This window comes from Chiloscyllium punctatum, chromosome 11 (genome assembly GCF_047496795.1).
Source record: "Chiloscyllium punctatum isolate Juve2018m chromosome 11, sChiPun1.3, whole genome shotgun sequence".
Classification (NCBI taxonomy): domain Eukaryota; kingdom Metazoa; phylum Chordata; class Chondrichthyes; order Orectolobiformes; family Hemiscylliidae; genus Chiloscyllium; species Chiloscyllium punctatum.
The window spans coordinates 18,991,483-19,018,951 of record NC_092749.1 but is presented as its reverse complement, the minus strand read 5'-3'; the positions used below and the strand labels follow the sequence as shown (position 1 = coordinate 19,018,951).

The 27,469-nt window shown below is 39.4% G+C and overlaps 1 protein-coding gene across 3 annotated transcripts in view; it reads left to right on the top strand.

The window, feature by feature from the left end:
- Window positions 1-27,469, top strand: part of LOC140482788 (probable methyltransferase TARBP1) — a 179,343-nt gene that overhangs the window by 133,317 nt on the left and 18,557 nt on the right. For 2 of the 3 annotated variants that reach the window (XM_072580400.1, XM_072580399.1), the window contains 3 exons: window positions 1,180-1,374; window positions 7,803-7,927; window positions 22,050-22,186. In XM_072580400.1, the coding sequence (XP_072436501.1) occupies window positions 1,180-1,374; window positions 7,803-7,927; window positions 22,050-22,186 (457 nt within the window). Of the gene's footprint in view, window positions 1-1,179; window positions 1,375-7,802; window positions 7,928-22,049; window positions 22,187-27,469 lie in introns of those variants that run through there. The other variant, XR_011961789.1, reaches the window with a different exon arrangement.

The following is a 27,469-nucleotide window of genomic DNA, read 5'->3' as shown; positions in this document are numbered from 1 at the left end:
TTTCGTTGTCCCATTCAAGTCCACCTTCAGGTGTATATTGCAGGGGCTGCAACTGTCAAATTTATTTGCAAGCCGTCTATGGGTAGCTGCAGCCTGCCTGGATTCTGCATCATGTGGATTAGCAAAGTCATTTAGTCAGCATGCTCTAATCTTTTGTAACTCCACTTTGACCTTATTATTGTCCACCAAAAGTTCATTATTTAGGGTGGCCTGTCTGGCTACAATAAATACATTTCCTCCTTTTGGGCCTTTACGTAAGTGTCAATAATAACAGACTGTTCTTATCTAACTCATCCCATTCCTTTATGTTCAGATCTCCCAGTTATTTTCAAAATCTTTTCGAAACTCACTCCCAGTTAATGTCCTTTCTTCAAATAAAAGCAGTCTCAATTTTTTTCAGTCATTGTATTTAAGTTCTGTTTTTTCTTATGATGTTAAGATCAAAGGGGAAAATGTACTCGGCAGTGTTAAAACTGAACTTCCAAATAGGATGTCATTTAAATCCTACATTGGTGATTGGGACCTCTAAAGTGATAATCTGTCTGATTCTGGCCTTGGAAGGTGTTAGAATCCATTGCAAAGTAATAGAAATTTTAACAGGTGTAAATTACTGCCGATGCTAGAATCTGTACTGAAAACAAAAAACAGCGGAAATCGCAGCGGATCTGGCAGCATCCATGGAGAGAGAGCAAGCTAATGTTTCAAGTTTAGAAGACTCTTCATCAGAGCATTTGAGCAGTCATCTGGACTCAGCTTTAGCTTGCTGTCTCCGCATGGATGCTGCCTGACCGTTATGATTTTTGGCATTTTCTATTTTCAGTAAGATTTATGCTAGTTTGTGTGCAGATTGTCAAATCAAGTACATATGGCTTTGAAACCAGTGCTAATGTTGGGGAAATACGGTATAAAATCTAACTGCTCAGCATTAGCCTCTATAAGGATGGAAGCATATGCTGTGATTTTATTGTTTATGACGATCGTTTATTTTCCTTTTTTAACTGTCCATTACTGTTCATCTTAGTGTTGTTTTCTCAGGCTTCTGACAAAAGAGCCAGTTGATCCTTTGTTTGATGAAGAAATGTTAATAGTCATCACAAAGCTAACCTTTATGTGCAGAGTGCTTGCTTAATAAATCAGTCACTCAAATAAGGTTCACTATTGTTTGCGAATGTTGAACAGGTTATGACCACGTTGAAGTAAGTCAAGATATTGAGTGGACCGATATACAAAAGAAGATAATGCCATTGAAGAATAGCATCCCGGATAAAGACCTGGAACTGATCTGTCAGCAACAAACCACAAACTTTGGAAAATCATCTGTTAGCAATCTAATTATAGTGGCATCACTTATTGACAAGTCTACTAACCTGGGAGGTGAGGATATATTTTATGTTTCAAAAGTGTTCTTCCCTGTTGTTTTTCAGTGCAAGTCTCATCCTACCCAGAGCTTTGGGTTCAGTTTGTGCCTTAGGTTTCTTGCATCCATGTTGGCACATTTATTTGTATACCTTTGTGAGGGAGGTGATGAAAGACATGAAGAAGTTAAATTGCTTACTGAAGAGCAAATCCACCTACCTACTGGTCCCTGACCTGTGGTGCTTTGACTTTTTTGTTTTGGCTTTGTTTTATTTGTTGTTGTTCATGCCTCCATAATAAATGCCAGGACATGAAAGGGAACATCACGTATCCAGCAGCTATTGTTTGGTCATACTCTTTCTTCTGCATGAGGAGATTAAATCATATCTGATGTTAGTATTAAGTGAGATAGATAAGTTTATTTTGTCCACAGTGGTTGATCCATAGAATGCAGGAAATCAGTACCTTGTTTGTGCTCAAAATTGGAGCTTTCTGGTTAGAATTATCATTTGGTCAATCCAACTCCTGCACAAACACACCATAAGACCATAAGACATAGGAGCAGAAATAAGACCCTTCAGCCCATCAGATCTGCTCTGCCATTCAATCGTGGCTGATAAATTACTCAACCCCATTCTTCTGCTTTCTCCCCATAACCCTTGAACCCCTTTACAATCAAGAACCTATCTATCTCAGTCTTAAATATACTCAGTCGGAAGAGATAGGAGAGGTCTTGAATGAGTACTTTTCTTCAGTATTTACAAATGAGAGGGACCATATTATTGAAGAGGAGAGTATGAAATGGACTGGTAAGCTAGAGGAGATACTTGTTAGGAAGGAAGATGTGTTGGGCATTTTGAAAAACTTGAGGATAGACAAGTCCCCCGGGCCTGACTGGATATATCCTAGGATTATGTGGGAAGCAAGAGAGGGAATTGCAGAGCCATTGGCAATGATCTTTTCGTCTTCACTGTCAACGGGGGTGGTACCAGGGGACTGGAGAGTGGCAAATGTTGTGCCCCTGTTCAAAAAAGGGAATAGGGATAACCTTGGGAATTACAGGCCAGTTAGTCTTTCTTCGGTGGTAGGCAAAGTAATGGAAAGGGTACTGAGGGTTAGGATTTATGAGTATCTGGAAAGACACTGCTTGATTAGGGACAGCCAGCACGGATTTGTGAGGGGTAGGTCTTGCCTTACATGTCTTATTGACTTCTTTGAGGAGGTGACCAAGCATGTGGATCAGGGTAGAGCAGTGGATGTAGTGTATATGGATTTTAGTAAGGCATTTGATAAGGTTCCCCATGGTAGGCTTATGCGGAAAGTCAGGAGGCATGGGATAGTGGGAAATTTGGCCAGTTGGATAGAGAACTGGCTAACCGATCGAAGTCAGAGAGTGGTGGTAGATGGTAAATATTCAGCCTGGAGCCCAGTTACAAGTGGAGTTCCGCAGGGATCAGTTCTGGGGCCTCTGCTGTTTGTAATTTTTATTAAAGACTTGGAAGAGGGAGTCAAAGGGTGGGTCAGTAAATTTGCAGATGATACGAAGATTGGTGGAGTTGTGGATAGTGAGGAGGGCTGTTGTCGGCTGCAAAGGGGCTTAGATATGATGCAGAGCTGGGCTGAGGAGTGGCAGATGGAGTTCAACCCTGTCAAGTGTGAGGTTGTCCATTTTGGAAGAACAAATAAGAATGCGGAATACAGGGTTAATGGTAGGATTCTTAGTAAGGTGGAGGAGCAGAGGGATCTTTAGGGTCTATGTTCATAGCTCTTTGAAAGTTGCCATTCAGGTGGATAGAGCTTGTAAGGAGGCCTATGGTGTATTAGCGTTCATTAGCAGAGGGATTGAATTCAAGAGTCGTGAGGTGATGTTGCAGCTGTACAGGACCTTGGTCAGGCCACATTTGGAGTACTGTGTGCAGTTTTGGTCGCCTCACTTTAGGAAAGATGTGGAAGCTTTGGAGAGGGTGCAGAGGAGATTTACCAGGATGTTGCCTGGAATGGAGAATAGGTTGTACGAGGATAGGCTGAGAGTGCTAGACCTTTTCTCATTGGAATGGCGAAGGATGAGGGGTGACTTGATAGAGGTTTATAAGATGATCAGGGGAATAGATAGACAGTCAGAGACTTTCCCCGGGTACAACAGAGTGTTACAAGGGGACATAAATTTAAGGTGAAGGGTGGAAGGTATAGGGGGGGATGTCAGGGGTAGGTTATTTACCCAGAGAGTGGTGGGGGCATGGAATGCGCTGCCTGTGGGAGTGGCAGAGTCAGAATCATTGGTGACCTTTAAGCGGCAATTGGACAGGTACATGGATAGGTGCTTAAGCTAGGACAAATGTTCGGCACAACATTGTGGGCCGAAGGGCCTGTTCTGTGGTGTATTGTTCTATGTTCAGTGACCTGGCCTCCACGTCTTTCTGTGGCAGTGAATTCTATAGATTCACCACACTCTAGCTGAAGACGTTTCTCCTTATCTCCATTGTAAAAGGTTTTTCTTTTACTCTAAGGTTATGCTCTTGGGCCCTAGTCTCTCCTGTCAATGGAAACATCTTCCCAGCATCCAATATTTCCAAGAATTAGTCTCTTTTCTATTTTGCAGAATTTTTTTTCTAAATGAACAGAATGTAGAACTCCTGCCACTATTGGCTCCAGCTTTTGAATTTGTGGCAGCAAAAATACTAAACTGCATCATGTCACTCCATGTTTTTGGTTAGTCAATTAATGTTTCTATATGTCGATATAGAAACGACAGGCAAATCTTGAAACAGTTCAGGAAGGGCTGTTGTTCCAGTATCGGTTTATCCCCTGCCTCTCCCACCCCTACTGTGTCTTCCAAATAAATAAAGCAGAAAGTAGAGTTGTAAAAGTTCATCCTTAAACATATTAAATGGCAGAGCATTCTCAAGGTCCAAATTGCTTATCTGTCCCACTGTTTCCTATGTTTTTATCATAATCAAAAATTGAATATCCTTGCTTAATGTTATTTCTTCAAGATCTGTGACCAAGTTATTTTTTGTGATGAATGAAATCCAAAACCAGTCAAAATACGGCTGTTCCCTCCCATTTGAACTGGGAATTTCGGTTTGATGTCCAAGTGTAAATGTGTAGCAAATGTTGGGGGAAAAGTGGGTGACAAACAGAACATGAAACAATACAGCACAGGATTGAGCCCTTAGGCCCACGATGTTTTGCCGAACATGACGCCAAATTAAACTAATCCCTTCTGCCTGCCCTTGGTCCATATCCCTCATTTCTTGCATATTCATGTGCTTATCTAAAAGTCTCTTCAACGCCCCTATCATGTCTGCCTCCAAATGAGATCCAGAAATCTAAGGAAGTCATTGAACAAATCAAGAAGCAACTTATTTTTGCAGTTGTTGTTCCTTTAGCTTGATCTAAAAAAACCCCACTTTTTTTCCTTTTTTTTTGGTCATTTCATTTTTTTAAATCAACTTCCATTTACTACAAACTACAGTAGTGAGTTCCTGCTCCCTAGTATGAAATAAGCATTTAAAAATCCAGCGATGCATATTAAATCATTAATTTTTTATAGGAGAAATAAACATTTCAAATTGTATAACACTAGACAATTAAAATCATAGTGTTCTATTTGTGGATAAGAAAAGAAGTGTTCCTGCTGCAGTTGCCAGTTCTTCATTGAAACACTTGTAAAGCTCTGAATTGAATTGATTGAATTTCCAGATGTGAATAGCTTTGCCACAGTTCGGTGGACTTTTAATATATCTGATTTAATTTTAGGCATTCTGTTTGGGTTTAATTCAGATAACTGATGTTCTGAAATTTTAGGAATTAACTTCGCAATTCTGTTAACTTTTGAGGTGGTTGCTTTATCATAGTATAAAGATTTTTTTAAAGCTGCCATTTATGTCTGCTGCTTTGAGCAATCTGTAGTTTATTTGACTTTATTTTGTATTTGGTTGCATAGATGTGACTCCAGAAGGAATGCAGCAAGAGGTTGACTCTGAACTACCCTTTGGGAAATTTGGGATAGGCAATAAATGTTGATCTAGCCAGTGATGTCCACATTCTGAACAAATTGTTAAAACATAATCTTGTAATCTTCTCATTGGAATTATTTATTTAGCTTTGCACTTCCCGTTTTAAAAAAAAGACCTGTTGATGTGTGGTGTTGGATTAAATTTTATTCAACAAATATCTCTGTAATTACATGTTAGGTGATATTGTTTTATTGTGGACATATGAATTGCATTGTTTGCTCCAAATGTATCTTTAAAATCACTCTCAGTGTTTACAGTTTTAAGTCATGCATGTCACCCCTGACTCTTTTTTAAACCCTCTGCTGTCAGCATCATTCTGTTCAAATGAAGTTATAATACATTGAACATTAAAAATATCTTCACATTCTAGAAATTTGGCTCCATTAAGTTTTTCCAGTTATTCAGTCAGCTTCTTTATTGAGTGGCTGAGTCATGCACAATAGGAATGTTTGGATTTCGTTGTTTTTCTAGTGGTTCATCTGTTTCCAGCCAGTGTAATGGTAGGAATGCTACAATATTCCTTGCTTTCCCTTGGTTATGCAAGTGAAAATTGGCATGTTTTGGCTGCTTGTCCCTATTGAAGAATGATGAGTATAAATTTTAATGTTGACTATGGTGCTCAATGCAGTGGAATAACCTGCTGAAACTCGACTATCAGACCTCATGATTGTTTATTACCCACTTATTTGATGCCTGTAAAACAAAAGAAATAATGGCTTGAGAAGACAAAAGGAAAATTTGTTAGTAAGTAAAAAAAATGCACGAGCCTTGGAGCACAATGACTCATAAAAATTCCTTCAGCCATTACATTTGTTTTACTTAGAGTCATAGAGATGTACAGCATGGAAACAGACCCTTCGGTCCAACCCGTCCACGTCGACCAGACATCCCAACCCAATCTAGTCCCACCTGCCAGCACCCGGCCCATATCCCTCCAAACCCTTCCTATTCATATACCCATCCAAATGTCTCTTAAATGTTGCAGTTGTACCAGCCTCCACCACATCCTCTGGCAGCTCATTCCATACACGTACCACCCTCTGCGTGAAAAAGTTGCCCCTTAGGTCTTAATTACCCCTTATATCTTCCCCCCCCTCACCCTAAACCTATGCCCTCTAGTTCTGGACTCCCCGACCCCAGGGAAAATACTTTGTCTCTTTATCCTATCCATGCTCCTCATAATTTTGTAAACCTCTATAAGGTCACCCCTCAGCCTCTGACGCTCCAGGGAAAACTGCCCCAGCCTGTTCAGCCTCTCCCTGTAGCTCTTCTGCATCTGCACAATTATGTATAAACCTGCTCTTAAAGTGCAATGATATTTAAGTACCTAGTGCTTTATGCAGATATTGGGACGTTCGTTAAAATATTTTTTTTTCTTTATGTGGAATCCCTTCTTAAAATTGATATTTCTTACAACTTATTGCAAAGTTAAGGAGTAAGTAAGAGTTGTAAGATTTCCTATTTTTTGTTATTGTAGCATTTATCTCTGTTGTTAGGTCTCCCATCCAACTTACTAGTTGTAGTTAAGAGAAAGGGAAGATCTACTCCCATGTGTCTCTATCATTATGAATATGCACAAATAACTGCCTGATCAAACTTTGCTCCATAACCAAACCATGGAGAACATATGTCCAATGCTCAATATTTCATTCGTGTCTCCAACATAAAAGGTTGCAGGTTTAAGGCAAATGTGAGCTCACAATCTAGGCTGGCACAACATTGCAACACTGAAGGAGTATTACGTTATCAAAGGTGCAGTTTTTGGATGAGGTCTTAAACTAGCAAGGATCTGCTCTTTTGGGTGGATGTGAAAGTTCTCATGAGACTGCTTCAAAGAAGAGCAAAGAAGATCTTTGCATCCTGGCCAAAATTCATCTGACAAAAGAACTGAAACAAATGATCTGGATGTTATCACATCTGTGTTTGTAGAACATTGCTGTGTGCCAATTGGATGCTACATTTCTTAAGTACAAAGTGACTACATTTCAACAGAATTTAAATGGCTGGAAAGCATTTTTGAGCACCTGAGGTCTTGAAAATCACAATGGAATGCAAGTTATTTACTCTTCTTGCCTAAAGCAACATGCTCGAAGTCAGGAACTCCTAGAATGAGGAATCAAGCTTTGCCTGAGGCACACTGTTTGTACTTCAGTGCAATATGCCCCTCCCTTGCAAGTGTAATTTGTCTGAAATAACTTAAGAACTATATGTTGGCTTTCAAGAAATTCTTGAATTTAAAGTAATGTAAACATCTGACCCCTTTTTTAGTTTTGTCAGGCTTTTTGCATAGCTTTTTATTTTTGATGCTTCAATAGAGATGAGCTGAAAGCAGGTAATTAAATATTCCCTCTCCCATACTTGCAATGTCTATTATTTTTGAGTGTTGTGTTGTTAACCTGCTGGTTGATGTCTGCTTTTTTTTCCCAGGTTTATGTCGGACTAGTGAGATATTTGGGGCTTCTGCACTGGTTGTAAACAACATGCATTGTGTGAATGACAAACAGTTTCAGGCCCTCAGTGTTTCTGCTGAACAGTGGCTATCAGTCATTGAGGTGGGTGCACAGTTCAATGTTTATCACTTCTTTGATTTCACAGATCAGAAATGAAAACCTGGTTCCATACTGCAGATATAGGCATGGAAGTGGACTTGAATGTAGGCCATCTGCTTATCACTGCTATATTAGAATCTTGCCCCTTCACACTTAGCAAATAGGAACAGGAGTATATCATACGGCCTTTCAAGCCTGGTCAGCCATTTAATATGATAATGGCTGATCATCTTGCTCAGTACGCTATTCCCACTTTCTCCCCTTATCCTTTGATCTCTGTAGCCCTAAGAACTGTATCCAACTCCTTAAAAACATTCAGTGTTTTGGCCTTAATCACTTTCTGTGATACTCTGTGAGTGAAGAAATTACTCCTCATCTCAATCCTAAATGGCCTACCTGAGCAGTAAAGATATCACTACGAGGCTTGATAAGATCTGATCAACTTACGTATAGTTTCGGAAATGGGTGTCTTTATTGTCACCTAAGATGTTCATAACTCCTATATATCAGTTCAGAGAGTATCCATGTTAATCGATCAAGATGAAATGGTAGATGAGTAGATTGTGCCTCATTTCATTGAGATTCAATGTCAGTTTCATTCTATTACTGAAACCTGTGGGAATTTAACTTTCATTAACTGGAAAGGTAGCAGTCTGTATTGGGTAGGAGCAAGGAATTCACCTTAATACTTAAAGCAAAATATTGTGGTTTCTGGAAATTTGAAATAAGAATGAAATGTTGGAAATACTCAGCAGGTCTGAAAACATCTGGGGAGAGAGAAACATTGTTGGCACTTGATCTTGCATCAGATCTAGGAAAGGTTAGAATCATGATAAATTTTTAAAAAAGCAAAGAAAGAATGGTGAGAAAAAATAAAAATGCATCGAAAAGAGGTGTGAATGGCAGGATCCCGAATAGCTGCCATCTGAAAGAAAATTAAATGAGATAACCAAGAGAGAGAAGAACACAAAGCAAAAGTGCGACCAGGGCTTAATTTCTAAACTTTTTGAACTCAGTATTGAGCCCTGAAGGCTGTAAAATGTCGAGTTGAAAATTAAGTTCCTTGAGCTTGTGTTGAACTTCACTTGAACACTGTTGGAGGCCAAGGATAGAATGATTAGAATAGGACAGACACTGAAAATGGAAAGTAACTACTGTATAGACTTGAGGTCACACTTATGGATTGAAATGACGTGGTCTGCAAAGCAGCCTTTCTTTAATCTTGCTAATGTAGAGGAGATTATCTTGGGAATAGTGAATGCAGTACACTGATTTGAAAGAAATGTAATCACTGTTGCACTTGGGAGGAGAATTCGGACCATGAGTCATAGAGATGTACATCGCGGAAACAGATGCTTTGGTCCAACTCGTATATGCCAACCAAAAGCCAACATAATCTAGTTCCATTTGCCAGCACTTTTCCCCCTAAACCCTTCCTATTCATATACCCATCCAGATACCTTTTTAAATGTTGCAATTGTACCAGCCTCCGCCACTTCCTCTGGCAGCTCATTCCATACACGCACCACCTGCATGAAAACGTTGCCCCTTAGGTCTCTTTTATATCTTTCCCCACTCACCCTAAATCTAAGCCTACTAGTTCTGGACTCCCCGACCCCAGGGAAAAGACTTTGTCTATTTATCCTATCCATGCACCTCTTAGAGGTCAACCCTCAGCCTTCGACACTCGAGGGAAAACAGCCCCGGCCTATTCAGCATCTCCTTATCGCTCAAATCCTTCAACCCTGGCAAATTCCTTGTAACTCTTTTCTGAACCCTTTCAAGCTTCACAACATCCTTCCAATAAAAAGGAGACCAGAACTGCACGCAATACTCCAAACGTGGCCTAAAACGTCCTGTACAGCTGCAACATGACCTCCCATCTCCTATACTCAATACTTGGACCAATAAAGGAAAGCATATCAAATGCCGCCTTCACTATCCTATCTATCTGCGACTCCACTTTCAAGGAGCTATGAACCTGCACCCCAAGGTCTCTTTGTTCAGCAACACTCCCTAGGATCTTACCATTAAATGTATAAGTCCTACTTAGACTTGCCTTCCCAAAATGCAGCATCCCGCATTTATCTAAACTAAGCTCCATGTGCCACTCCTCCGCCCATTGGCCCATCTGATCAAAATCCCTTTGAAATCTGAGGTTAACTTCTTCGCTGTCCACTACACCTTCAATTTTGGTGTCATCTGCAAACTTACTAACTGTACCTCCTACGTTCACATCCAAATCATTTATATAAATGAAGAAAAGTAATGGATCCAGCACCAATCCTTGTGGCACTCCATTGGTCACAGGCCTCCAGTCTGAAAAACAACCGTCCACCACCACCTGTCTTCTGCCTTCAAGCCAGTTCTGTGTCCAAATGGCTAGTTCTCCCTGTATTCCATGAGATCTAACCTTGCTAACTAGTCTCCCATGGGGAACCTTGTCGACCGCCTTACTGAAGTCCATATCGATCATGTCCACCGCTCTGCCCTCATCAATCCTCTTTGTTACTTTTTCAAAAAACTCAATCAAGTTTGTGAGACATGATTTCCCATGCACAAAGCCTTGCTGACTATCCTGAATCAGTCCTTGTCTTTCTCTAAATACATGTAAATCCTGTCCCTCAGAATTCCGTCCAGCAACTTCCCCACCATTGACGTCAGACTCACCGGTCTATAGTTCCCTGGCTTGTCCTTACCACCTTTCTTAAATAGTGGTACCACGTTAGCCAACCTCCATCTTCTGGCACCTCACCTGTGACTATTGATGATACAAATATCTCAGCAAGGAGCCCAGCAATCACTCCTCTAGCTCCCCACAGAGGTCTAGGGTGCACCTGATCAGGTCCTGGGGATTTATCCACCTTTATGCGTTTCAAGACATCCAGCACTTACTCCTCTGTAATACGGACATTTTTCAAGATGTCACCATTTATTTCCCCACATTCTATATCTTACGTGTCCTTCTCCACAGTAAACACTGGTGCAAAATACTCATTTAGTATATCGCCCATCTCCTGCAGCTCCATACAAAGGCTGCCTTGCATATCTTTGAGGGGCTCTATTCTCTCCATAGTTACCCTTTTGTCCTTAATATATTTGTAAAAACCTTTTAGATTCTCCTTAACTCTATTTGCCAAAGCTATCTCATGTCCCCTTTTTACACTCTTAAGTATACTCCTACTACCTTTATACTCTAAGGATTCACTTGATCTATCTGTCTATACCTGACATATGCTTCCTCCTTTTTCTTACCCAAGACCCTCAATTTCTCTAGTCATCCAGCATTCCTACATCTACCAGCCTTTCCTTTCACCCTCATGTATTCACCCAGGAATATACTGACTCTGGACTCTCGTTATCTCATTTCTGATGCCTTCCCATTTTCCAGCCGTCACTTTACCTGTGAACATCCGCACCTAATCAGCTTTTGAAAGTTGTGACCTAATACTGTCAAAATTAGCCTTTTTCCAATTTAGAACTTCAGCTGTTAGATCTGAATAATGTGGCAAAAAAGAAAATTGGCAAGTCTTGTGCTTACATGGAAAAGGGTGTAGGAGGGACTGAGAAGTGAACCAAGGAATTGTAGAAGAATGCTGATAAGAAAGAGAAAGATATGTTTCATGGTGGAATCATGAGAGATGGAAAAGTGGTATGGGCTGAATTATTGGATGCAGGTATTGATGAAGTGGAAGGTTAAAACAAAGGGAGCACTATCGTGCTTTCAGGAGCTGGAGGGAAGCAGGGATGAAAGAGATGAGAGAAGTGCATGAAGTGTACTGACACATTTCAGCATCCTGTCAACCAGTGTCGGAGAAATCCTCTGCATAATCATTGGAAGATATGTTTTCTTAAATTAGCTTATTGTGAGCATCTAATAATATAGTGCCTCAGGATAATACCTATTACCTATAATACCTTTTATTGAGCTTCTGTAATATTGGCATAGAAAATAGACTCCAATTTATCTTTAGGTTATATTCCAGCTTTTCTGGAAAAGCCAGAAAATAAAGCATATCACAGAACCTCTACAGTGCGAAAGAAGCCATTCAGCCCATAAAGACAGTCCACATAACCAGTATCTACAGTCATAGATTCATAGAGGCGTACAGCATGGAAACAGACCCTTCGGTCCAACCCGTCCATGCTGGCAAGATATTGACTAGATCCAATCCAGTATTCATACACCCATCCAGATGCCTTTTAAATGTTGCAATTGTACGAGCCTCCAGTTGCCCCTTAGGTCTTTTTTTTATCTTTCCCCTCTCACCCTAAACCTATGCCCTCTAGTTCTGGACTCTCCCCACTCCAGGGAGTCTATTTATCCTATCCATGCCCCTCATAATTTTGTAAACCTCTGTAAGGACATCCCTCAGCCTCCAACGCTCCAGGGAAAACTGCCCCAGCATATTCAGCCTTTCCCTATAGCTCAGAACATCCAACCCTGGCAACATCCTTGTCAATGTTTTCTGAACCCTTTCAAGTTTCACAATGATCTTTCCGATAGGAAGGAGACCAGAACTGCACGCAATATTCCAACAGTGGCCTAACCAATGTCCTGTACAGCCACAACATGACCTCCCAACTCCTGAGCTCAATACTCTGACCAATAAAGAAAAGCATACCAAATGCTACCTTCACTATCCTATCTATCTGCGACTCCATTTTCAAGGAGCTATGAACCTGCACTCCAAGGTATCTTTGTTCAGCAACATTTCCTAGGACTATACCATTAAATGTATAAGTCCTGCTAAGATTTGCTTTCCCAAATTGCAGCACCTCGCATTTATCTGAATTAAACTCCATCTGCCACTTCTCAGCCCATTGACCCTGTTGTAATCTGAGGTAACATTTTTCACTGTCCACTACACCTCCACTTTTGGTATTATCTGTAACATTCCTAACTATATCTCCTATGTTCACATCCAAATCATTTACACATGACGAAAAGCAGTGGACCTAGCATCCATCCTTGTGGCACTCCACTGACCACAGGTCTCCAGTCTGAAAAACAACCCTCCACCACCATCTTCTGTCTTCTACCTTTGAGCCAGTTCTGTATCCAAATGGCTAGTTCTCCCTGTATTCCATGAGATCTAACTTTGCTAACTAGTCTCCCATGGGGAACCTTGTCGAATGCCTTACTGAAGTCCATATAGATCACGTCCACCGCTCTGCCCTCATCAATCCTCTTTGTTACTTCTTCAAAAAACTCAATCAAGTTTGTGAGACATGATTTCCCACGCACAAAGCCATGTTGACTATCCCAAATCAGTCCTTGCCTTTCCAAATACATGTACATCGTGTCCCTCAGGATTCCCTCCAACAACTTGCCCATCACCAATGTCAGACTCACTGGTCTATATAGTTCCCTGGCTTGTCCTTACCACCCTTCTTAAACAGTGACACCACGTTAGCCAACCTCTCATCTTCCAGCACCTCACCTGTGTCTATCAATGATACAAATATCTCAGCAAGGAGCCTAGCAATCATTTCCCTAGCATTCCACAGAGGTCTAGGGTACACCTGATCAGGTCCTGGGGATTTATCCACCTTTATGCGTTTCAAGACATCCAGCACTTCCTCCTCTATAATATGGAAATTTTTCAAGATGTCACCATCTATTTCCCTACATTTTATATCTTCCATGTTCTTTTCCACAGGAAATACTGATGTAAAATACTTGTTTAGTATCTCTCCCATTTTCTGTGGCTCCATCTTTGGACTGTTGCTGAAAACTGGAATACCCGGTGGAAACCCAAGCAAGCATGGCAAGAACATGCAGACTTCACACAGATAGTCATGCAGATTGAGAGAACATGCAAGTTCCATACTGCCAGTCTCATAGACACTGGGAGAATGTGCAAACTCCACATAGCCAGTCACACAGGCAGGGGGAGAACATGCAAACTCTATACAGTCACCCAAAGCTGATATCAAACCCCAGTCCCTTGTGCTTTGAAGTTGCATTGCTAACCACTGGGCCACCATGTCACCCATTTATAGAGCTGACCAATACACAAGATATATTGCTAGTGCTCTTTTGACCATCTTTAGTGATCAAAATTACATTTGATCTTTGTCATTTACTTCTGGCTTTAAAATAATTCTGGTTTTCTGCCATTAAACACAAATGTGAATCTCTGAATGACGTAATTAAACTAATTTTATATGGAAAATAATGGTATTGGCTTTCTGAAGAGTGATAGGACTTGCATTATATTTCTGTATTTTTTTGAATTTTAGTTTTTATATATAATGTGTGTTTATAAATTTTGGATGATTCCTTTTAAGGTTTTGCTGCATTAGTTCGATGCTGGTTTTGTTCTAATTAACATTAGTAAAGCCTTCCAAAGTGCAGTTTTATGAAACATCCTGTTGGAAAACTTTAAATATACTGTCAGAATATTGCATACGCAGAGATACATCATAGACATTAAATGATTAGCAATGAGTGTTCGAGCTCCATATTGCTGCAGTTTTATTTTGTAGTGCTGGAAGGTGCATTTGGGAACATGAACTGGGTTGCTTTGGAGTTCCCAAAACAAGCAGCTTAGCTGGAGACAGGATATTTTAAAATGCTCATTTAAGTATTTTGTAAATCTCGTAAAGGTGGAGTGGGGATTCGTTGGGATGCCAGTTATCAATACGTGGTAGTTTTGCATTCGTAAACATGAACGATGTTAATGTTGGCACTGCAGCATTCTGACCGTTACAAGCACCTCTCAAGAAACAGACTGATTCATCAACTTTTGGCTTGATCTGTGTCACACTTAAATATTGATACAATGGAACTTAGTACTTTAGAGTGGGTAATCAGTATTAATGACAATCTGAAGAATAACTGACAGGAGAGCAGTCATACAATGTCAATCTGCTGCAGTACGTTTGTTTTAGTTATGAATGTCTGGCCGTGGGAAAGAAAGTGAAATTTGATTTCTAAGAGTGTAGAATTGAATCTGTGCAGGTCAATTTAAAATGCTATAGTGTGAGTTGAAATGTTATTTTAAAAACTAATTTGTGCTTAAAGCCTGTGAGGAACAGGCAAGTGCCTAAATTATGTATCTATGTTCAACTTGCGAATGCAAAACGTCTAAGTGAATAAAATAACACATCAATGAGGATTGCAATATTTAATAGAATTTTTAAAGTTTAGCCAGTCTTCTGTTGACAACAGTAGTGAATATTGAGACATTTGTCAAAGTTATGTTTTGGGTTCCAGTTGAAGACTCAACCCATACACATCTGTGGTGATTATCAAGAAAGTTTAATATTCCATTGGGTAGAGTTTTGTTACCGAAGTCAGTACAAGAATGTCTCAGATACTAGGGTCAGTGTTGGAAGCTTGGAAATGATGTAATATTTATCACTTTAAATTTACTTAATCTTGAAACGCATAAAGGTGGAAAACTCCCCAGGACCTGATCAGGTGTACCCTAGACCTCTGTGGAATGGCGTCATGGTATTATTGCTGGACTGTTAATCCAGAGATCCAGATAACGTTCTGGCGACTGGGTTCAAATCCCACTGTGGCAGATGGTGGAATTTGAATTCAATAAATTACTGGGCTTATGAATCTAATGAAGACCATTAATCCATTGTTGATTGTTGAATAATCCCATCTGGTTCACTAATGTCCTTTAGGGAAGAAAACTGCCATCCTTACTTCGTCTGGCCTACATGTTACTCCAGACCCAGCAATGTGGTTGACTCTTAACTGCCAATTAGGTGTAGGTAATAAATGCTGCCTGGCCAGCGACGTCCTTATCCCTAGAATGAATAAAGAGAAAATAAAATGCAGGAGGCCTTCTTACACTGGGATATAAAGGTAGACGATGCCTAACAGAACATGTTATTTTACAATGAATAAGAATTGTACATTTTCGTCATTGCAATCATCTTATAATTGAACTCTAGTTTGTTAAGCAATAGACTTCCATTCTCTGAAGATTTCCTTAATCCATAACAGCCTTAAAATCCACATTCTGTGATAAAGACAGGCAGTTTGGGGTTTCATTACAGATGTAGCATGACGTTATGTAACCAATTTAATCATGTGGAGTGAATGGCATTCAAGAAATTTGAATTGTGAAGTTGGCCACTCTCTCAATGAGTGTTAGGTTTGCACCTGCAGTGATGCCGGAGAGCTCCTGGATTTTTCATTTCTCAATTAAATAGAATCTTAGACAAAACATGTTATCTAATTGCATTTGATTTTATAACTTGAGAATCTATACCTTGATTTAAATTTGCAGATAAACAAATAGTACATGAATGCAGAGCATTGAGACACCTGAATGTAATACTGATGTACTGTCTTTCCTTAGAAGTTATTATGAAGTGATGCCAAAATCTACTGTTTCTTCCTCTGAAGCAAGAATAAGTTTGCCAAAAATGTTTTCAAGACAAAAAATGTATAGTTGTTTGGTAGTACAGAATTCCACAGTGTAGATATGGACAAATCCTTTCTGCTTATGAAAGGATCACGAACTAGAGGATGCAATTTTAAAGTATTTTGGAGCTGAGAGAACTCTTTCACACAGCAGGTGATTAGATTCTGAAATGCGCTGCCTGCAAGTGTAGCAGAGGTGGGTTTAATTGAAGCTTTTAAGAGAGAATTGGATGGTTATTTAAATAAAAACAACATGTAAAATACAGGAAAGAGACCGGAGATTGGCACTAAGTCAATGTGTGCAGGGACCTAGTGCAGATGGTACGGGCCAAATGGCATCCTTTTACATAGCAACAATTCTATGATTTGAGTGTTACTGAAAATTACAACTTTTGTAATTTTAAGTAATTGTAAGTTTTTCAGCTTGCACTCATCAGTACGTAAGAAAGATAGAGTAGAGAAGTCATATTTTCCAGTTATATGACTCAACTTTGAGTATTAGAGACTATTAAGTAGAGCTGCAAATTAGGTGTTGTTCTTCCAGCTTGCGTTGAGCATCATTGGAACACTGTAGCAGACCAAGGGCAGAAATGTTAGCGCGTGGTTTTCGGGGAACAGTTGGTACAATTTAGCTATGGCAGACTACATATTAATACATGAGGCATAGTTATTTGCACACGGGAAAAAACGTGTAGACACATTGTGCCTGTTTCAAATATTGTTCAAACATTGGTGAGCATCTAATGTTGGACATTGTGGTTTAGGTTTTTCAAGCATTGTTTGCGAATTTCAGTGCGCCTGTGATGCTAGGTGTCTAGGCTGTGCATCCCAAAGACTGGCTCATAGTATCAAACAGCATGTCCCATCGGCTGTTTGTAACAAACCAGGTACATGCAGTATTTAACAAGACCATGCTTACAAAATTCAAATTATGGTATGTAGTATGTCATTTATTCCCATGATTGAGCAACATTTCTGTAAATAAACACTACTGTGCTAAGAATTATGACGACAACCAGTTTCAGATGGTCAGTTAGGCTCACAGTGTGGCACATGTACTTATTGAAAACTACATATTAATGTGCAAGTGCAGTACTTTATGGACAGAAAGACCATGTTCACACACTGCTCCTGCTCCTGTTCCTGTTCCAATGAAATAAAATGGGTGGCATTCATTCTCTGGTTCAGTCCTCCGGTGAATGTCTTAATTAGATTGGTTTAAATTTAAACAAATATTGGTGGTTGCTGACAGTCATCATCTAGCTGGTATATTTTGCATGACATCGTTTCTGCCATTGACAGTCCACTTGCCAATTTATCAGTATGTTCTTCTCATACAGTATGAAAATATTTCTCCCATTTATTGGAGATTCTTGCAATTGTCCTGATAAACGCAGATGAAAAGCTTCAATGAAATTACTTTTCTCAGCTTTAAAGAATACAGGTAATTTTGCCTTCTGTCATATTGCAGAATTCCTTCTAATATCAAAGGTTTCATTTCCATTGGTTTTAAATCTGCCACACAAGACAAGGTTTATCTCTAAGCAAGTAACTATGCTTTATCATTCCCATTCAAATGTAGTTACTACAAAACTACTTTCTTGACTTGCATGTCCTCGCTGTGTGTCCTTCCTGGGAAAGGTTGCTGCAAACCAACTATGATAAAAACTGACAGTGAAAGCCATGTGTTCAAAGCCAAATTCAGAATAATAATCTCTAAAACAAGTGCTACAGTTGGCACTTAGCCACAAGAAGCACACAGTGAAGTGGTGTCAGTATCCAGTGTTTCAAGTGTGACAATGTCAAGCAATGCACATGTTATTGGAGACGTGCCAGGAAAGTGAATGGGATATGAACACTTGCGAAAATGAAGACTTGCATTTATATAATGCCTTCACCACTTCAGGATATTTCAAGGCTTTTTGTAGAATGAAATGCTTTTCAAGTGTAAGCACTGGTTATGAAAGTGGCTGAGTGACAGGAAATAGTAGTAATGTAATAATTAATGAACATTTTTTTGGTTGAGCAAAGGCTTGTTGTGGAGTTCCCTGGGATTAGTATTGAAACTTTTATTTTTCCCAATAGATACACTGTGTACAGATACACTGGAGTATGTAACACAATTGCAAAAATTGTGGATGATATAAAATTTGGAATTGTGAACTGTTGAGAGAATAGTATAGAAGTTCAAAAGAAAATTGGCAGAATGGGGCAGACGTGGCAAATGGTGAAGTGATTAATTTTAATAGGAAGAACTCTGGGTGAACATAAAAAGAAATATACATTTCCATGCGGAGTGGACTCGATGGGCCGAATGGCCTTACTTCCACTCCTATGTCTTATGTAGTTGCAGAGATACCTAGATGCAAGGTGGAAGAACAGGTTGAGAGAATAGTTTGATAAAGCATACAGTATCCTAGTTTTTACTAATACAGACATGAGTGCAAGAGCAATAAAGTTATATTAATCCTATAATAGCTACTAATTTGTCCTGAACCGGAGCTTTGTGTTCAATTCAGAATGCATAAAATTCATGAGAATGATTTCAGAGATGAGACACTTCAATTATAGAGGAAGGTTAGTGAGGTTTGAGCTGATCATCTTAGAGAAGAGATGGGTAAGGGGAGATTAGGATGAGGTATTCAAGATCATAAAAGATTTAGACAGAGTAACTAAGGAAGACTTGTTCCCAGTGATAGCAGGCTTGAGAATAGAACAGCATAGATTTAAGTCAATGAGCAAAAGTAGTACTGGCTGCATAAGAAACATTTTCACGAAGCAAGTGGTTGAGATCTGAAATATGTTGCCAAGGAGTGGTCACAGGTTCAGTTAAAGCAATTAATTACTATTTTTTGAAAAGGAATAATATACAGGGTTGTGGGGATGCACTTGGTGCATTGCTCATTTGCAGACATGAAAGGCGAAATGGCCTCATTTTATATGCTGTAACACTTCTTGATTCAACGATTCTCTGACTGGTGTCTTATTTTTAATCCATTCATCGGATATGGGCATCACTGACTAGGCCAGCATTTATTGCCCAGAACGCAATTAAGAATCAACCATATTGCTGTAGGTCTGGACTCACATTGAGGCCAGATGAGGGAAGGATAGCAACTTCCTTCTATAAGCAATATTTGTGAACTTGATGGATTTTTTTTCAATTTAACCTATTTTTCTGATCAACCTGTTCAGAGATGTTATTACACCCTTCTGGAGCAGGTAGGACTTAAACATGACACTGCTGCCTTACAGGACCTGGGTTCGATTCCACCCTTGACTGTCTGTGTGGAGTTTGCACATTCTGTCCATGTCTGCAGGGATTTCCTCCAGGTGCTACGGTTTTGTCCCACTGTCCAAAGATATGCAGGTTAGGTAGATTGGCAATGTTAAATTGCCCATAGTATCTGGTGATGTGTAGGTTAGGTGGATTAGCTGTGAGAAATGCAGGGTTACAGGAGTTGGGTCTGGGTGGAATGCTGTTTGTTGGGTTGGTGTGGACTTGGTGGGCAGAATGGCCTGCTTCCACACTTTTGGGGTTCTATGATTCCAACCCAGGCCTCCTGGTTCAGGGATCGGGATGCTATCACTGTGCCACAATAGGGTCAATTTTTAACATCAACGGTGGTTACATGGTTGTCACTGAGTTAGTGGGATTCAAACCCATGTCCTCACAACATTGATATGGTGATCTGGGTCACTCGTGCAGTACGTTTGCTATTCGTCATTATGGAGGAAAACTCCTGGAAATTTGCAGCATGAGGTCATTCTGACCTGTTATGTCCAAGCCAATCGACGTACAGGAAGGCGGTGATGTTGACGTTGAGATGTATGTTGACCAGAACTCCGAAGTGAACTCCTATATGCCCTTTTCAAAGCAGCAGTGGGACTTTTTTAATATACCTCGGGGGCAAGCAAAGCTTTAGTTTAACTTCTGATTTGAAAATCATTAGCTCTGGAAGTACAGTGCTCCGTCACTGGAGTGCAATGTCTAGGTTGTAGGTTGTGTCCTCCACCTCTAGAGTGGGGCATGAGCTAGTTACCATTTGATTCAGAGGCAAGCATACGGACTTTGCTATTTTTGAGAGTCATAGAGTATTGAGCAAATTGAATGTGATATTTCAAACATGCAAATCTTTCTGTTTCACAGATTCAAACATTTTTTGCAAGGTCAAATGATATGGCTGTTGACAATAATTTAACCTTCTTCTTGTCGAGAGAAAGCTTGCTGTTTTGCAGCTTGCTTAAAACAAACAGTGGGCTCTGTTCTGATACCTGCCAGTTAAATGTGTGCACAGTTTGGATCGAAGTGAATGTAGAGTCAAAGGTTTACACCAGTGGATTTCCGCAAACCAAAATGTAGCATTGCCATCGTCTGTAGTGGAAATTCACCACTTTGTCAAAGAGTAGGTGTGAAAAGTGAAGTGATGGTGAGAGAGACGTCAACCATGCAATCTGCTTCATAGCGTTTCAGGATGGGTATGCACACAGCAGTAATTCATGCATGTTCCTGAAGACATCTAAAAGGAGAAAGGCATGACAGAAACTTTTATTTACATAATCACATTAATGCAGCAGAATTTCACAGGTGCAAACAGGAAAATGGTGCCACGCAGCACAGAGATCTTAGGACAAGGAGCCAAAAAAATGGTCAAAGATGGGTTTAAAGGATAGAAAATGGAGAAATTTAAGGAGTGAATTCTGAAGTTTAAAACCCAAGCAACCAAAAATATTCGCTGCCAACAGTGACAATTAAAATTGGTGTTGAGCAAGAGATCAGAATTAGAGAAGTACAGATATCCATTTAAAAAGGATGATAATTTAACCCTGCTTATTTTTAAAATGACATTGTTGAAAAGTTGAGATTATTCCTTATTAAATAGGAAAACAAAAGTCTTGATGTAAAAAGTAAGTATTCTCATTTCTTTGATGCTGATGTTGCATTTAAGCTATGGAGGTGATAAACCTATTTCTGTATTAATGATAACAGGATGACTCCATACCATCACCAGATGGTCTGCTGATCTGTCATCTTTAAACTTAAATGAACCCAATGAGATGCACCTTCCAGATATGTTGAATATCATACAATAATAGAATCACAACAAAGCAGGTGCAGGCCATTCGGCCCATCGAATCTGCACCAGCCATTACAGCATCCCATCCTATCACCCCAACCCCACATTTACCGTAGTTAACCCATGAAGCCTGCAAATTGTTTAATACTTATGTGTCATGTATATGTGTCATGAATGTGTGCCGTATACATCCATAATGTTGACTGGCTCTGTCAGCTGAGGAGTTTGTGAGAGCTCATGATAACCAGGTAACTGGAAGGAGCTCATTTTATATGGCAAGGTGCTTATCTAACAACTTTATATTATTCACCCGCGATATTCTACATTGGAAAATTTATTGTTGTGCCTTTTGCCAATGATCTGGCTTCAAATGATGGTAACTGAGAGCTCGAGATTGTAGTGCTGGCAAAGCACAGCAGGTCAGGCAGCATCCAAGGAGCAGGAGAATCGATGTTTCAGGCATAAGTCTAGTGACTCTGATTTCCCAGCATCTGCAGTTCTCACTTCCACCTAGGTAACTGAGAGCTGTTTACTTTTGGGGAAGTGGGACAACTAGTTGAAGAAAGAAATCAAGCCTACAGTCATTGCTCACTAAAATGTGAGCATATTAAACTTATGTTGTCTCCTGCCTATCTTCAATTTATTTGTTTCACAGGTGAAACCTGCTCAGTTGGTTGAATATCTGCAGCAAAAGAAAACTGAAGGACATACAATCATTGGAGTGGAACAGACAGCCAACAGCCATAATCTTGCACAGTACAGCTTCCCAGAAAAAACATTGCTTTTGCTCGGGTGAGTTACGTGCTAAAAATAATCTTGGCACAGCTTGCTTAAATATACTTGAAGAAGCTATGTTTTTGTACTGATAACTAGTTGAACATAACAGAATTAATTGAGTGTAGGCTTCTTTCACTTGCCTGTGATTTGAAAACAAAAGGTAAGCCACAAAAGATAACTGAGCTGTGTTTTTATGAATTCACACGTGAAACGGATGTTTTATTCTTCATATAGTTCTGTGTATCTAAAAATAGCCCAGACCATCTCATCAATCATGGTTCTTTGCCACTTGCTTGAAATAAGCACAATTTGATTTCTGTTTCATTTACTGTTCTTTGGAGATAGAACCAGCAAAAGTCAAAAACTGAACACCCAAAAGTCTCCATGCCTCAGCAGACTCCAATCTAAGTCAAGCTGGGAGTGTGATGTGCAATCAGCAGACTACACTGGGTCTGCAGTAAGCCAAGTACTGACTCCTGCTTTAAGTTTAAGGGATTGCCTTGTTTGCAGCAGAACATCTGTCTTTTTAAAGCATGTAATGGACAGGATACTCAGGCCAGGAGATTCCTTATCCCTCTGGCTTTGGTAGTGCATATGTTATATTAGCAATAACAAAGTTCTATGTCCCGCAGATGTAAAACCCTTGGGTATGTAGTGAAGGAGTCTGGGCCCTCTTCTCTACACTCCGCACCAATACAAAAGTACTGTGCTGTTTTCTTTGTGTGGCAAATATAGAGTGTACACAGGGCTGTTGGCAGGTGTTTCTGATGCTTTGACTACAGTTGAAGCCCTGCAGGTTTTCAGTGCTGAAACGCTTAAGCTGTTATATGTGGATGTCTTGCAATTGTCTCTTTCACTCCACCAGAGTTATAACTGTTGGTACCAATGCAAAAAACATTTGACGAGACTGCCTTAGTAAATGTGAAATTTGAATATGTTGAGCTTGGGCTCTGCCACAATGCCTCTTTTCTTCCATATATAATCTAAAAGACTCACTTGAGGCACGTACCAGAATAGCATGCTTTTAATATCAAGAGATTATACCCCAGATTTTCCTGAGACCATGCACCATTATTGGTGCATCTGCTATGGCATTAGTTCCCTGCTCCATATTTTTAAGACTTTTTCACTGTTTAGAAAACAGTTGGTCAGTAATTATCATAGCTCTGCCTTTCTAAAATTAACAACAATCACAGCTTTTCTGCATCTAAACAAGTTTTAAACCATCATCATTTGAACTTTAAATGAAAAAGGTGGTGGTGTGCATTACTGTTCTACGGTTGAGTTTATCTTCCAATTAATAATTTATGATCATTGGAAAAATTACACTAATGGGACCTTTATTTACTTCCTGCACCTGGGAATTTTGTTAACTGCTTTGGTTGCTATGGCTTGTAAATGAAATGCTGACAAAATCTAGAGTGAGACATCAACAGCAAAATCAGTGTTCTAGGTAGTGATATTTAGGGGAAATATTGTAACTCTCATTGCAGGAACACTTAGATTGTTGGCATGTGATAGATATTTTTGAATTGATAGTGGTACTTGGGAGTTCATGCCTTCAGTTCTGAATGAAGGAGAATTAGATAAAGAAACATCATCAGCATCCACATATAACAGCACAACACATCACCTGCCATGCCATCTTTATTATGTTATTAAATTTATTTCTCTTAGTGGAGTTTTTTAAATTATGCATTAACTACTAATACATTTTACTGCTGGTAATAAGCCAATCAATCACTTACCTTCTTTACTGTTGCATCATGCTTTAATTCAGTTTGGAATTATCTGAACCTTTTGACCTGCTGCACTGGCTGTTCAAGCTCTCGCTGTTAAGTGGTTACCATCTATTATAGGAAACCATATATAGATTTTCTACATCTGCTGGATACTGAAAAAGATAGAAAATGGAGAACGTCTTTATCCTCTGCACCACATGAACCAAATTCCCCAACTACACACTCTTATCTTGTGTCTCATTCATGCCTAGCCTTCTGTCTGTTCGTTCTCATACTCTATTTTGTGTCATGCAATAGAATTTATTTTTAAAAATTCTTTATGTATGATAAATTGAACCACATCTAAATTTAAGGCTGAAAACCATAAGTTGTTACTGACATTCTTGGCAGCCTTTAACATGCACTAAGCTTTTGTTCAGAAATTGCATGTGTAAATCTTATTGACTCAGTTTCATCTTTCTTTGTCTTCACTGAGATAATGTGTGTATTTATCTGTTTGTACATACTGGAAAATACTACTCAGCAGTGGCAGTTGTATCTTGAGAGATTGAGAGTGGGCCATTAATCCCTTCAAGTCATTACTTTATTATAATTTTCTGATCATCACCACTGAACTAATTACAGTGTATAATACCATTGATTCATAGAGTAAATAATCTATGATTTTAGTTGGAACCCATTCTGGTAAAGTGATATTGGTTAGGTTTGTATATTAACATTGTGGTCACAAAAATTAGTTGAAGAAGATTCAATTAAATCATCATAAAGTTATTAATTTATTAAAATAAATTATAGATGGTGGTAGCACTTCTTTGTGCATATATGTTAGTCTGTCACCCTGCTATTGTTTTAAAAATTAGGTTGACCACTAATCTTAAATTTTACCAGAAGTTTTCACTTTTGTTTATAAAAATGGAACATGAAGTTGTTACATAAAAGCAGTGGTTGTAACACGAGAAGGAAGCCATTCAGCCCATCATGTCTGTTACAGAGCACTGAGAGAGTCACTTAGCTAGTTCAACTACCCTCCCAACTTCTAGCACAGCCCAACAAGTGGGTGGTCTTGGTTACTATCTGCAGATCTGATAGTAAGTATTTTTGCGCAGTTGGTAATGATTCTGCATTAAAGTTGTAAACAAAGTCAACATTTTACAAACATATAAATTAGAAGCAGGCTGTTCCACCATGAATAAGATCATGGCTAATCTCTCTAATCTCCACTTTCCCGCTCAAACTTGTTATGAAAGGAGTACATTTACCAATTTTTGCTGACTTGAGTTTGAAAGACTATAGTACCTGGATTTTTTATAAGAGGTTAATGAGGGAACTTAAGAACCTTTTTGAAAATGGCATTTTACTTGGTAGTCACAGATTATGTACTAACAGGACATCATCTGCCTGGGTTTATGATTGTCAGGTTTCACTGCTTTTGGAGACTATTTGGAGTTCCTGCCAAAGGAAAAGAGCTGCCTAACTTAGCTGTCGTGTTTTTGGAAAAGTCCTTGTTGAGGTTCCAGCATGAAACCTGATTGTCCCCTTGAAAAATATCCAGAAGCATTCTTGATTCTTCTGCAAAAAGCTATGTTAGCAAAGATCAGCTAAAAAGTAGAGAAATCCTAGATACATGTAAGAATAATAGGGTTGTAATAGTTGGGCATTTTACTTTTCCGAACATTGACTGGGACTTCTATAGTGTAAAGGGCTTGGATGGTAAGAAATTTGTTAGATATGTTGAAGATAATTTTCTATCAGTATGTAAATACGCCTACTAGAACAGGAGCAAAATTTGACCTTCTCTAAGGAAATAAGGCAGGGCAAGTGACTGAAGTTTTACGGGGAACATTTTGGGACTAGTGATCATAATAGTTTTAAAATAGTTATGGAAAAGGATAGACCTGATGTTAAAGTTCTAAATTGGAGGAATGCCAATTTTTATGGTATTGTGCAAGGATTTTCAAAAGTTGATTGGGGCAGATATTTGCAGGTAAGGGATCAACTGGCAAGTGGGAGACTTTTCAAAGTGTGAAAATGAAAGTTCACAGGCATTATGGTCCTGTTAGAGTGAAGGATAAGGTCGGTGAGAGTTGAGAACAATGGATGAATAAGGTTATTGAGGTTCTGATTAAAAATAAGGAGGGGTCATATCAGAGATAGGCAACTTGGATCAAATGAATCTCTAGAAGACTATAAAAGGTGTAGGGGAATTTTTATGAGGGAAATCAGAGTGGCAAAAAGGGGATATTAAATGGCCTTGGCAGATAAGATTAAGGATAATCCAAAGAGATTCTACAACTACATTAAGAACAAAACACCAACTATGGAGAGATTAGGGCTCCTTAAATATCAACAAGGACATCTATGTGTTGAACCTCAGGAGATGGGAGAGATACTGAATGATTATTTCGCATCAGTTTTTACTGTGGAGAAAGAAATTGATGCTTCAGAACTCAGAGGAAATAAATATTGATATTTTGAAAATGCTTCCATTATGGAAGAGGAAGTGCTGGAAGTTTTAGAAAACATAAAAGTGGATAAATCTCCAGGACCTGATCAATGAAGATATTGCGAGAAGGTAGGGAAGAAATTGTGGGGTCCCTAACAGAGATATTTATATCATCTATAACCACAGATGAGGAACCAAAGGACTGGAGAGTGGCTAATGTTGTTATTTAAGGAAGGCTATAAGGAGAAGCCTGGGAACTGTCAACCTCTGAGTCTGACATGAGTGGTGGGCATGAGAGATAGGATTAAAACATATTCGGAGAGGCAAGGACTGACTAAGGGTAGACAGCATGGTTTTGTGTGAAGGAAATTATCTCACAAACTTGAGTGTTTTGAGAAGTAACCAAAAAGATTAATGAGGGCATAGTGGTAAATATTGTTTACATGGACTTTAGTAAAGCCTTTGACAAGGTTCCATATGGTAGTCTAATTCGTAAAGTTAGATGACATGGAATGCAAGGAGAGCTTGTCAATTGAATACAAAATTAGCTTGAAGATAGGAGACAGAGGGTGGTCTTGGAGGTTTGTTTTTTTGGGCTGGATGCCTATGATCAGCAGTGTTCCACAGGGATTGGTGCTGGGCCCATTGTTGTTTGTCATTTTTATTAGCAATTTGGATGAGAACTTAGGAGGCGTGGTTAGTAATTTTGCGGATGGCACCAAAATCGATGGTATAATGGACAGTGAAAAAAGTTAACTATGATTGCAAAGCGATCTTGATCAATTGGGTCAATGGGCTGAGGAGTGGCAGATGGAATTTAATTTGGATAAATGTGATGTGTTGCATTTTGGTGAAACAAACAAAGACAGGACTTTTACAATTAATGGTAGGGCCCTGGGTAGTGCTGTTAGACAGAGAAATCTTGGCGGGGGACGCAGGGGAGGGAGGGGGAGTTCAGGTACATAATTCTTTGAAATTTGTGTTACATGTAAGCAGGTTGGTTAAGAAGGCATTTAGCAGGCTTGTCTTCATTGTTCAGCCATTGGACATAGGAGTTTGTATGTCATGTTAAGGTTGTACAGGTCATTGGTGAGGCCACGTCTGGAGTACTAT